The following is a 12,920-nucleotide window of genomic DNA, read 5'->3' on the forward strand; positions in this document are numbered from 1 at the left end:
AATTGAGATTTTGATCTGATTCAGGCCATACTTGGGAGTGTTGAGGGTCATGTTTTTGATCTGATCTAGACAATAAGCATCATAGTAAATGCTTGAGAAGAAGGCATCACAACTACAGAATTGGGAAGCCAAGGCTAAACAGCACACAACATTTGAGAATTATTGCACTGCAGGCTGGATGGTGCTGTGGGCAGAGCGCTGGCCCGACTCATCATCCTGCCTCCTAGCTGTGTGACCCTGAGCAAGTCACTTAATCCTATTTGCTTCTATTACCTCATCTGTAAAATGAGCTGGAGAAGGAAATGGCAAACCACTCTAGTACCTTTGCCAAGAAAACCCGAAATGGGTCACAAAGAATAGAACAGACTGAAAGATTCAATAACAACAGTTCAATTTGCATCAGCTGCATGAGATTGCAACTGAAAATGTCAATGCCATCTTAATCTGCCTTAAGGAAATGTATTATAGTGTCCAGGAGGAAGTTGGTAGTTCCATTGAGCTATGCCCTGTTCAGACCACTTTTGTGTTCATTCTTTAAGAAGACACACTACAATACGTTCATGCTATGTCCAATTCTGTGTACCATATTTTTGGCAGACGCTGGTAAACTGGAGAGTACTAAGAAAGAGGGCAGGTAGGATAGTAAAGGATCCTGAGATCGTGTTGTATAAGGATTAGTTGAAGGAACTGGACATGTTTAGCCTAAAGAAAAGAAGACTTAGTGGAGAAATAACAGCTATCTTCAAGTATTTGAAGGACTGTCACATGAAAAAGAGAATAGGATAGTTCTGTTTGTCCTCACGGGACGGAACAAGGGGCAAAAGGTAGAAGCTGCAAAGAGGAAAATTTGTGTTTAATGTAGGGGAAATTTTCCTAATAAATAGAGCTATCCAAAAGTGAAATAGGTTACCTTGACTGAGTGTTAGGAATTTCTCATCATTGGATGTCTTTTAAGCGAATCCGGGATGATCGCCTGTTGGATTTATCTTAGAGAGGAGTCTTATTCAGGCATAGATCAGCTAAATGGCCTCCAAGAGCCCTTCCATTACTTAGATTCTGTGTAGACAATGTATCCAAGATTCAAGTGTGCATTTATCTATCATGTCATTTTTTCACTGCAGCTGATTGAAGGTGCTTCTGCAGAGCAAAAACATAGCCTTGGCATCACAAGCATGGACTACTATTACTACCTGAGCCTCTCAGGATCCTACAAAGTTGATGACATTGATGACAGGCGGGAATTTCAGGAAACATTGGTACGGATGGACACCATGACTGAGTGGGTTCCGCTGAATGAAACATGACCATAGTAGCAGAGATGGCCACATGGCAAAGGGAAGAGGCAAATTGCCAGACATTTCAGATTTGGTCAGGCCCTTATTCTGAAGCAAATGGTTAAACAGCCTTATGAACAACCACCACCAAATATCGAAGGCATAACTGATTAATTATCTGAGACATACAGAGAACAATCAGTTTTATGTACTTTGCCACATTCCTATTCTCTATCTGATGACTGGCTTGTTAAAGACGGTAGGGAACATAGTAAGACAAACTTCTTCATGAAAGAATGGAGAGGCTTTTATTATGTACCATTTATTGCTATATATAGTATTATGCTATACTATATATATATATATATATATATATATTTATTTAGTATATTATTATTTAGTATCTATTGCTGCTTGCCAAGCACCATGCTAAATTCTTCTGACACAAATTTTAAAATGAGGGTAATACCTGTTCACAAGGAATTTACTATCTAAGGGAAGGAGATGCTACATAGAGGGATGTAGTGACCTGGGAGGGGTACTTCGGTTTAAGAAGTTCCTTGGGCAATGAGTGGAGAAAAGACTGGCACACCCTACTCAACAGCAGTGGCTGTACCAATCTGATTATGGGTTGGGAGGGACTTGTAGGGAAGCAGCACAGGGAGTAGGTGGCCGGTATAGAAAGCAGCATGGCCAGCTCTGGCTTGGTTTAGAAGACCTTTTGAGTCACTCACCTGTCTGGACTGGGATGGCTGAGAGTTAAAAGTTAATTAGCATAATTCTTGGAACACCTATCATTGTTTCCTTCCCACACCATTATTCATTTCTTTTCTACTTTCAAAGTCCTCATATCCACCTCTAAAGCAGGGATTCTTCACCTGGTATCTGAACATATATTTTTTTTTATATTTTGATCACTCTATTTCCATATAATTGGTTTCTTTTGTAATCGTATGTGTTTCATTTTATGCATTTAAAAACGTTATTCTGATGAGGGGTCCCTAGGCTTCACTAGACTTCCAAAGGGGTTCATGACACAAAAAAGATTAAGAACACTCAGTGACTGAGTACCTTTCCTTCTATGGTCAGGAGAGGAGGCTGAAGATGAACTCTCTTCTTGGGGACTGACCTGAGCTCACTCACTTTGACACCCTCCCAAGAACTTCCAGATCAGCCCGTTAAGCCAAGTTATGTCCTTTCCTCTTAGACACCCAACACCTTTTTTCTCTCTAACCCAACCTGAACTGTGACTCATCCTGTTGACGGCTTATCTCGGAATGACTTGAAGAGCTGATGAGGAGTGTGATCTGTGTGTGTAACTCGGTACCTTTCCTTTTGTAGCATGCAATGAATGTGATCGGGATCTTTGCAGAAGAGCAGGCCCTGGTGCTACAGATTGTAGCTGGAGTACTCCACCTGGGGAATATCAGCTTTAAAGAAGTTGGCAATTACGCTGCTGTGGAGAGCGAAGAGTGTAGGTGGCTCTAAAATGTGATGGAATGAATGTATCCAGCTTCGCTGCTCTGCAATGGCTTGCAGCTTTACCTAGCAAGCACCGGAGCTCACAACTTCAGTGCTGATTCTTTTATTGATATCTTTTGCTTTTAACCCTCTTCATTTCCTGATGTACATACTCTACCCAGCAAGCCTTCCCTTGCAACAAAGAACAAAAAAGAAATTCAGGAAAATTAACCAACACATTAATTGAGTCTGACAGTTTATGCAACATTGCACATCCTGCACCTCTGCAAAGAAGGGAAGAAAGTGAATTTTTTCATCCTTTCTTCCAGGTCAAACATGCTTGATATTATTCATAGTTTGTTTGGCCTCTTGTTTTTGTTCTTCCTGTCTGCATAATTATAGTCATTGTGCATTATTTTCTTGGCTCTTCATTGGGAATCAGTTCATATAACTATTTCCATGTTTCTGAATTATTCATGCTCTTTGTGTCTTTATGGAAAGGCATTATGCTATTACAGTCATGGGCCACAATTTGTTTCACTATTCCCCATTCAAAGAGTATTTATTTTGTTTACAATTTTTTTGTCACTACATAAATGAATATTTGGCTGTCTATGTGATCCTTCCTCCCTTGGGCCCCTTTTGGGCATATGCTTTGCAGCAGCATCTCTGGGTCAAAAGATCAGATATTTTGGTTGTTTTCTCAGCGTGCTCATGTGCTTCTTTCTGGAATGATTAGACTAATTCACAAGTAAGCAGGTTTCTAAAGGCACATTTGAGCTCTTACGTGAGCTAAATCAAACTATCTTATTATGAGGGCTTAAGGGGATTGCCCACTTTCCATTTCCCCCACCTCTGTCATACACACAAACAGCAATGCCATTGTGGGATGAGGAAAGGGATCCAGGTCCCTGGTAACCCTGAAACTTTGTGGCAAAATTTCATCTCTGGATAAAAGGGGTTTTTTCCCTATTAAATATGAAAAGTAAATTGCAGAAAGAACTTCTCTATGCCAGCAGGCACACCTATAGAGATTACTCTCCCAGTGAAAACTTCAGCTTCCTACATTCAACTGCAAAGCCTGAATACAATGAAAAATTCACGTTCCCTTTGGGACTGATACATGTTCATAGCTTATACTTAAAACCACCCAGAATCAATTTTGTAGTGATGGGATAAAAATCAAAGCTGCAAAGATTCTTTGCATATCCACTGATATCTTTTATTCCCATTTATTGGGGAGGAAAGGTGGAGGTTTTTAAAATTTTTTATCTTATTTTATTGATACCTTTAGTTTTTACACTTAACCCATATCTGGACACATACCTGCCCCCATTCCTTACCAAGCAAGCCAACCGTTCTTCCAAAAGCTTATAAAGATAGAAGGAGGAAAAGCAGCTCAGCCAAACTATCAAATACTTTAATTGTGTTTGGCAGAATATGCATTATTTCATATCCATAATCCCCCATCTTGGCAAAAAAAAAATGAGAAGTACATTTTCTCAGCTCTTCTACTGTTCCAAGCATCAATGATCTTCTTCAAGGAATGACTAAAATGGTTGTTTTTGCTGTTTAGAGAAAAATGGTACTTCAGTAGAGCAAAGTCACTAGTTATCTATGATTCCAATCTATCCAGAATCATTGGGGAGCACTCCCAGACTTTCAAACTGGAAGCTCTTGGGTTTTTTCATTTTTAAATGTTTCTGGTCTTCTTTAACATTAGACTTCCTAAGAAGTAGAAGACTCTTCAGTCTTGTTAGAGAACCCACATATCTCTTAGCCAACCCAAGAAAACATTTCTTTGCATCTCAGCATTCTTCAAGGATGATATATTTAGAAATTTAGAAATAAATAGTATCCCACTCATTGCTGACAGTGCAGTGGAAAATTAGGCATAGGGATATTTCCATTCCAAATAAGGCTCCTTTTTTGTTTTTCTTTTTCTGATAAAGGAAGAAATACTGCTCACTTCCTGATTTCTGATATTGTCAATCTTGATAAAGCAGATATGTTACATTTCATATATAACATTGTGGACAAGAGGTAGAAAACAAGAGCATTCCTTAATTGGTCTAGTTTTTTTTCTCCCACATAGTACACATACATATAAACATATGCCAGCACAGGGACACATATGTGTACATATATACATGTAGTTCAGATAATCACACAAAAGTACTCACTAGGGTCACTGATGCTTTGTAACATCCAGTTTGAGGTTCATTCTAATTTTTACATAGATAACAGTGTTTTCCTTGGCTTTGCAGACTTGTTACATTAGAATCTTTTGCATCCTATTTATTCCCCAGAAGAAAATCATGAGATTGCAATTATTTCTCTTGGTGTTTGAGCCAAGATAAAGTGGTTTGTTCCTCACTGATGACAGGAGGAAGTGACCTCCTCAGTCAACTGGGTAAGACCCAGCATTGGCAACTACTGGTGAATTCCCTGGCCCAAGCTGGTGGTGGGATGGGCTCGGATAACCCCATACTAATGTATCCAGCAAACTTCCTCCCAACTATCCTGTTATAGGAAGCCCTGGAGTTTTCCCAACACCACAATCTCTTGATTAACCTAGAAAAGCAAAATTCCCCTTAAAGCTGGAGATGTTTGATCCAGCTAACCTTTGACCAATGGAACCTTACTGTAGTTGTGTTGTAAAAATTTTGCATCCTTTCATCTGCACGTTTCAGAAATGGTAAATCAACAAAAAACTGCAGGAAGCTATATCCCCATCTGATAAAACATAGTTTGGCTTACATGAATTTGTCCCAAGTATTCCGCAAAAGTGTATTTTTTTAAAAAATGGAAACAATCTACCCTTAAAATTATGCTGGGGAAAGGGGTGTACCCTACTCTCATGATGAGAAGTAAAAGATGAAAGTATTCCTAGCTAGATGGTGTAGTGGCTAGAGTACCAGGCCTGGAGTCAGGAGGACTCAAATCCAGCCTCAGATACATACTAGCTCTGTGACCCTGGACAAGTCACTTAACCCTGTTTGCCTCAGTTTCCTCATCTGTAAAATGAGCTGGAGAAGGAAAAGGCAAGCCACTGTAGTGTCTTTGCCAAGAAAACCACAAGAGGGGTCACAAAGAGTTGGACCCAACTGAAAAACAAACAATTCCTTTCCCCCACCCCATATTCATATGTTAGGTGCACAAAATCTCCTGAAGAACCTAAAAAATTCACGTGCATCATTTTTTTTATTACTTACTCACTGTTGAAACCATTAAAATTTAAGTAAAATGGAATTTTCGCTGTATTGTTTAGGTGAGTGATATCCTTACTTGTTTTTTTCTTATGTTAGGGAGAACTGATAAGAGGCAGATGTGCCATTAATATCTATTAGCTCCCTAGCAATATGTGTAGTATCCTATTTCTTCTGCTGCTAATTTCTTCCACATTCTCCCTCCTTGTGCCTTTGGTTTACAGTCTACCCTGCCTCTTGTTGGTCCTGTATATTTGGGAACTTTTATCCAATCCCCAATCCAATCTGCTCCCAAGCCACATAATTTCTAATTTTATAATGTAATTTGGTATCTATTCCCTCCTCTCCAGTCACACTGCCTAGATTATGATAATAGCTTTCTAGGTTTTTTTTGCCCTCCTTTATTGTGTCCTATATATTGCTACCAAACTGATGACTTTCCTGTACCTTGCTACCAAACTAATGACTCTTACCTATTTATTCCCTGCTCAAAAATTTCCATTGTACCCCCATCACCAACTTATTCAATTCCAAATTCTGGCTTGGCATTCGAAAACCTCCAAAAATCTAGCACCAGCCTACCTTTTCATATGATTCCCCTTCATAAACCTTTACCAAATTACTTGTCATACTCTGAATGTGTCTCACATTTTCCAACCTCTATGTCTTTGTTCTCAAGATTTCCTTTACCTATGCCTTCCTCCCTTAAACTCCTTATATATTTATGTTAATTCTCTGCATATCTTGGATTGTAGGCTCTTAGAAGACATAGTATATATAGATAGATAGATATTTTTTCCTCAATCAAAACATTTCCTTATTCTAGGTGCACTGGTTTTACTTGTGCAAAAGCTTTTAAATTGCGTTTATTTTAAATGATATGTTTTACTTTTTGTGATTACCTCTATCCAGCATTTAGCAAAGAATTCTTCTCATGGTCACAGCTGCTAAATTATCTGATTTCATTCTCTTCTAGTTTTTTGTTGTAGGCCATTAAATATTCAGGTCATGCCCCTTTCAAGCTTATTGTAGTACACAGTGCTATTATGTTTATCTAAGCATGATGTTGGCCAAAGTGTTTTCATAGCGGTTCTTATCAAAGAAGGAGTTCTTCTTCAGTTGATTTATGTTCTTGTTGTATCAAAAACTGTGTTATTGAGTTAAATTGTTTTTTATTCTTTCTTCCCTCATCTATTTTACAGATCTAATTTTGTCTTTTTTAATTGGTGCCAAATACTTTCAATGGTTACTACTTTATAATATCATTAGAACTATAGAAGTGTTATTCCCCTTCACTCTTTTTATTTTTTTAAATTTCATTACTTCCCTGGAGCTTCTAGACCTTTTGTTCCTCCAAATGGGCTCTGGAATTATTTTGTCTAGTTTTATAAAGTACTCCCACAAGTAGCTTGATTGTTAAAGTATTAAGGCTGTAAATTTATGTAAGACTTCAGTATGTTTTGGTAGATTGACTCCTAGATATTTTATGCCTTATGTAGTTGGGAGCACTTTCAAACAACCCATCCAGGTGAAAGGTAAAATATTTTCATTTTGAAAAATAATAAAATGTGTTTGTTTCCACAGTTTTGGCCTTTCCTGCTTTTCTCTTGGGGATAAACCAAGACCGTTTAAAAGAGAAACTGACCAGCCGGCAGATGGATAGTAAATGGGGAGGCAAGTCAGAGTCTATTCATGTGACTTTGAATGTAGAGCAAGCCTGTTACACCAGAGATGCTCTTGCCAAGGCCCTGCATGCTCGAGTCTTTGATTACTTAGTAGATGTAAGTAAACACAAATTAATTTCTTTGGGGTGATTTTTTTATTCATATACAATTTTTATTGCAAAACTATTAAATACTTACTTTTCACTTTGAATCCCCTTTGTCCTCCCCACTCACCCTTGAACTGTAACTTTTTCTGCACCTCAGGGCTCATCTCCCTGTTCACTTCCAAAATTGAGTCCTGAGGTACTTAGCTCCAAACTGATACCGTTATGAATACTGAATGGGAAATTGATCCAATTAGGACAGAGCACTGAAAGATAAAAATAAAGCAAATGAATGTTGTGGGCCTTTTCACTCCTAACAACTCCTAATATTTGAAACCTATTCATAAATACCACAGTCACACACAAGTTGGAGAGCTAAATTAATTTCTCAACAGAGTGATTTCGATGTTGAGGCAGCTATGTTAATCAGATTATCTGGGTTACCTGCTACAAAGAGAATGAGTTGGCTCCATATACCTCTCCCTAGAACATGTAATGTATGGTTCCTTCATTGGCTGTCCCTTGCTAAGTCTATGAAAGGATAAGCCACACCTGGAAATAGGAACTTCTCAAGCTGAGTGCTGAGTCCTTTTATTTCATTGAAGATTTATAACCCCTCAGATTATCAACTTGAAAGAAGAAAATAAAAATGCAAAATTCAGAAGCAATAAGTCATAGAAAGAGTCTTCTATTCCCCAAATAGGAACCATATTAACAAAGTTCTTCCTTGAAAGCTGGATATTTATTTACAATCCTAGATTCCATCAGGAATATTGATGATTCTTGTACTACAACCTCTTGGGTTCAGTTATACTTCTGATGAAATCAGTCCAGATGAAAATCTATTCTAATTTAAAGGACTCCATAGAAGAGATGAGCCATGCCAGAATTGAGCAACTTTCATCATAAAGAGGGCCCAGCTTTTTTCTCTTTCTTTGTGTATTGGGTCACACTTGTAGTTTTTGGTTGTTTTGTTTGTTTGTTTGGGGGGGGGTTGGTTTTTGTTTTTAATACTTTTGCTATTTAATAATATTTGCTATTTAATAAATTTGCTATTTTAATAAAATTTGCTATTCATGTGGTGAGGAAAGAACACTAGGTTTGGAGCCAGAGAACCTGGTTGTGTAAGCTGACTCTCATTAGACGTGTGAACTTGGCCAAGTAATTTAATTTCCTTACTTCAGTTTTCTCAATCCCAAATGAGGCCAATAGCACTCTCACTATACATATCTCACAGGGTTGTGAGGAAAGTGCTTTGTGAACCTAAAAGCTCTATATAAAGGCAATGTATTATTGTTATCCTAAGAGTTTTGTGAGCCAAAGGCAGAAAGTCAAAATGTGGTGAAAACAGTATTCTTGGAGAGATATTCCAGTTAACTGAAACTTTCCTATTCCACAGAGAAAGAGTGGTTGGTTTGTTTTTCTGAAGGAAAAGTTGTTGACTGTTATTTTGTTGTTTATTCTTTCTTAGTCCATCAACAAAGCAATGGAGAAAGATCATGAAGAATACAACATTGGTGTCTTAGATATTTATGGCTTTGAAATATTCCAGGTGAGAGTTCATGGAGAAGACAGGGTGAATGGTTGGGGAGAAGGCTGAAATATTTCACTGGAGTTACGAGAGATGGTTCTGGCTAATGGAGGGAAAATGTAGATCTATTTTAATCATTTTTTTCTGAACATTATCTGTTCTTTATTTCAGTAGTTTCCCATAAATACAAATAAACCTGTGAGAAATTGCACATCTAATATTTTTTGTTAAGATTTAAATGATACAGTTTTATGCTCTCCTATAGAATTGGAATGACCCCACTATCTTCCAGAAATGACTTTTTTCAATGCTTTTACAAATAAAGTCTTAAAATAAAATGAGTCAATTTCTTTTATCTTCCAGAAAAATGGCTTTGAACAATTTTGCATCAATTTTGTTAATGAAAAATTACAACAGATTTTTATTGAATTAACACTAAAAGCAGAACAGGTAAGTCAATACCTAGTTCCCTTCCACGGTTTTCTGTTTGGTTGGTTTATTTGTTTATAGGTTAAATTGGTTGTATTTCAGAACTGCTTGCTCCCTTCCCTTTCTTCAGGTTTGTCTGGAATAATGAAATGCCTCCTCAAAGAATTTAGCAAAGAAGCCCAAAGATATTGTCAAGTTAGCCTATTAAGTGGTAATGCCATCTGTTACCCTTTTTTTTCCTCTCTCTCTCTCTTTAAGCAAAGATACAGTGAGTCTAGTCTTATGACTGGCTGGGTTTTTTCTTTTTCTTTCTTTCTTTCTCTCTTTTTTTTTTTTACTACTTTCTGACTCACTGACCAAAGTGGAAAATCTAAACCTGGTTCCAGCCTCAATTGTCGTTGTCTATGGCACACACAGTGTTTGAAAGGAAAATCTTGGTTTTTCTCAAATTTGTTCCATTGCCCAGTTTTCCCTATAAATGAGTAAATCCATAACAGGGACAAGAATTTGAAATCTGACTTGAGGTAGTCTGTTTTAGCTTCTTCTAAAGAGCAGCAAGACTTGTTTCTTATTAAAGGAAATCAGCACCTTAGTTTAATCATGGGAATATAATATCTGTCAACAACTCACTCCTATACTTAAAAATCCTCAATGGCCTCTTTCTGACAACAAGATTGAGTTGAAACTCCTTATTTTCATAACTGAGGCCTTGCATGAGTTGAATCCACATTACTTTCCTAATATCCACAACACATAAAACCTTCACATCAGTCACTAGTCCCATCCTTCTTACGTTTTTTCACCTTTAAGCTTTTCCTCATGCCACTTGTCCCTTCTATCCCTTTTTTGCCTGGCATGACACTTCTCCCCCATCTAACCTTAGCCTCCTCCCAGACAAAATCTCACTCATCTTCCCAGGCCCAATTCAGACCCCATCATTTCCATGAATCCTGCCTTTACATCAATCCAGCCTAAGTTGATCTCTGTATTTCCTCTCTGTGGGACTCATTGTCTACATTAATACTTTTCTTATAATATCTACTTCTATTGCAGTCATCTGTTACATACAGACAATTTTGGGAGTCATGGAATATAGTTTATATTTCTTTGTACATCTCTTCCCCATTGCAGCTAGCACATTGATTTGGTGCATAACTGATATATAGGATTGATTGATTGATTGATTGATTGATTCAAAAAGTTAAATGGTATTGATCTGTTCTTGTCATTGTTTGATCTATACTTGAGTAGAAAGAATTTGGAGCTGACAGGTTTGGAGATAACAAAATTAATACTCCCTCTGGTACATAGGTTCCCAAAGTGGGTGGTACTGCCCCTGCTGGGTGCTGGAATGACCCAGGGAGGAGGTAGTACTCTTGGTGTGCAATTGGGGGTGTTGAATAAAAATAACGGGTGATTGATGCATAATTAAAGAAGAGGAGTTAAGAAATTTCTGAGAAACCATTTGTACATGTTTCATCTGTTGTGTAGCAGAGTTAAAAGTTGTAGTGATTACATTATTTTCCAAACAAATACACAAAATGCAAGTTATAACCAATCAATGGTCAAGTCTGCTGACAGTTCTTAACGAGCAAGTGTTGGCAGGTCAACTTGTTGCAAATTATCCAGAAGTCCAACATGCATCAGCAGGAATATATTTATGTGATGGCTTGTTTATAATATGATATTGTACAGTTACATGGTGCAATATTGCATCATCAAAATTTCAACGCAGGAAAAAATCACAAATATACAATAAATTATTAAATTGAAAATGTGTCATTTTTAAAAAAAATTTTATATTTTTTTGAAATGATGCAAATTTCAAAAAACTATTAGAGGATTAAAGAAAGTAGATTTCCAGAGGGATGCAGAGTCATTTTTTTAAAGGGGCATAGGCCAAATAAGTTTGGGAACCTCTGCTTTGGTAGGTCCTAGGCAAAGTAACATTTCTGGGTGAACATAATCTCACTTTCAGTTCCTTTCAACTTGCATAAATATGATTTCCATACCCTGTATCCTTGCTTCCCATCCCTTTCTTCCCAGTTATCCTAAACTTGTAGTTTAAAGTTCTCAACAGCTCTTGGATAACCTGTGTCCAGGCAGCTGATTGCATGAGGGATTTTGCTTTTTTTTGTTTGTTTGTTTGTTTTGTTTTGTTTTTAGCAAGCTCACATTTCTGTTTCAAAGAGGCCAGTGGTACAAGCCCAGGGAACACAATGGATACCACATTCACCTCTTTGTAATGCCAAAATTTTTCCATACCTCTAATGTTATAAGCAGCATTCACTTGATATATTAAATTCACAAAGGGTTTTAATTACTAGTCAATGAATTGTTACTGCTCTTATATCACAATTGCCAACAGTGGGGTGGGGTGGTTTTTTTTTGTTTTGGGGGGTTTTTTTTAGGCAATTGGGGTTAAGTGACTTACCCTGGATCATACAGCTAGTATGTGTCAAGGATTTGGTCTGAGGCCAGATTTGAACTCAGGTCCTCCTGACTTCAGGGCTAGTGCTGTATCCACTGCACCACCTAGCTGCCCAAGTGGGGTTTTTTTAATAGTAACAAAGAGCTACCAAGCTTCTGTGTTAAATTTTTTTCTATGTGTGTATTTTTAGTCAATCAATAAACAAAGGTTTTAAAAAATACCTAGGCTATAAATAAATAAGTAAATATATAAATATAAATAAGTAGGCTAGATATTGGAAAGACAATAACAAAATGAAAGTCACTGCCCTCAAGAAACTTGTAATCTAGCAACAACATGTACATAAGTAAATATATAGAATATAAACAAATAAATACAAGGTAAATCTTGGGGGAGTGCATTAGCTTCTGGGGACTTTAGGAAAGGCTTCATATGGAAAATGTCATTTGAACAGTTTTAAAGGGAAAAAAAAGGGAGGTGAGAAAGGTAGTGCATTTCAGGCAGGAGGAGAACCATTACAAAAGATGCACAGAGATGGTAGTGGAGTGTTATGTGTGAGGAATTTGTAGAGTACTGTGTTCAACTCTGGGCACCACACTTTAAGGCCATTGAAAATCTGGAGAGTGCCTAGAGGAAGCCAGACAACAAAGATAAGATAGTAAAGGAAATTGAATCCATGTTATATGAGGATTGATTGAAGGAACTAGAGATGTTTAGCTTGGAAAAGAGAAGGGAAAAGGGAGATGAAAGATGGATTATCATGTGTGAGAAACATCAAAAAGGCCAACTACAGCTAAACGCAACCAGCCTGATCTGT

At 37.4% G+C, this 12,920-nt stretch overlaps 1 protein-coding gene across 2 annotated transcripts in view; it reads left to right on the top strand.

The window, feature by feature from the left end:
* The window catches only part of MYO1E (myosin IE), a 236,524-nt gene that overhangs the window by 124,553 nt on the left and 99,051 nt on the right, over positions 1 to 12,920 (top strand). For both annotated transcript variants that reach the window (XM_020981944.2, XM_078151237.1), the window contains exons 8-12: positions 1,122 to 1,256; positions 2,616 to 2,748; positions 7,529 to 7,725; positions 9,184 to 9,264; positions 9,607 to 9,693. In XM_020981944.2, coding sequence (XP_020837603.1) covers positions 1,122 to 1,256; positions 2,616 to 2,748; positions 7,529 to 7,725; positions 9,184 to 9,264; positions 9,607 to 9,693 — 633 coding nt within the window. The remainder of the gene's footprint in view (positions 1 to 1,121; positions 1,257 to 2,615; positions 2,749 to 7,528; positions 7,726 to 9,183; positions 9,265 to 9,606; positions 9,694 to 12,920) is intronic.

Source organism: Phascolarctos cinereus, unplaced genomic scaffold (assembly GCF_003287225.1).
Source record: "Phascolarctos cinereus isolate Bilbo 61053 unplaced genomic scaffold, phaCin_HiC Scaffold_3;HRSCAF=262, whole genome shotgun sequence".
Taxonomy (NCBI): domain Eukaryota; kingdom Metazoa; phylum Chordata; class Mammalia; order Diprotodontia; family Phascolarctidae; genus Phascolarctos; species Phascolarctos cinereus.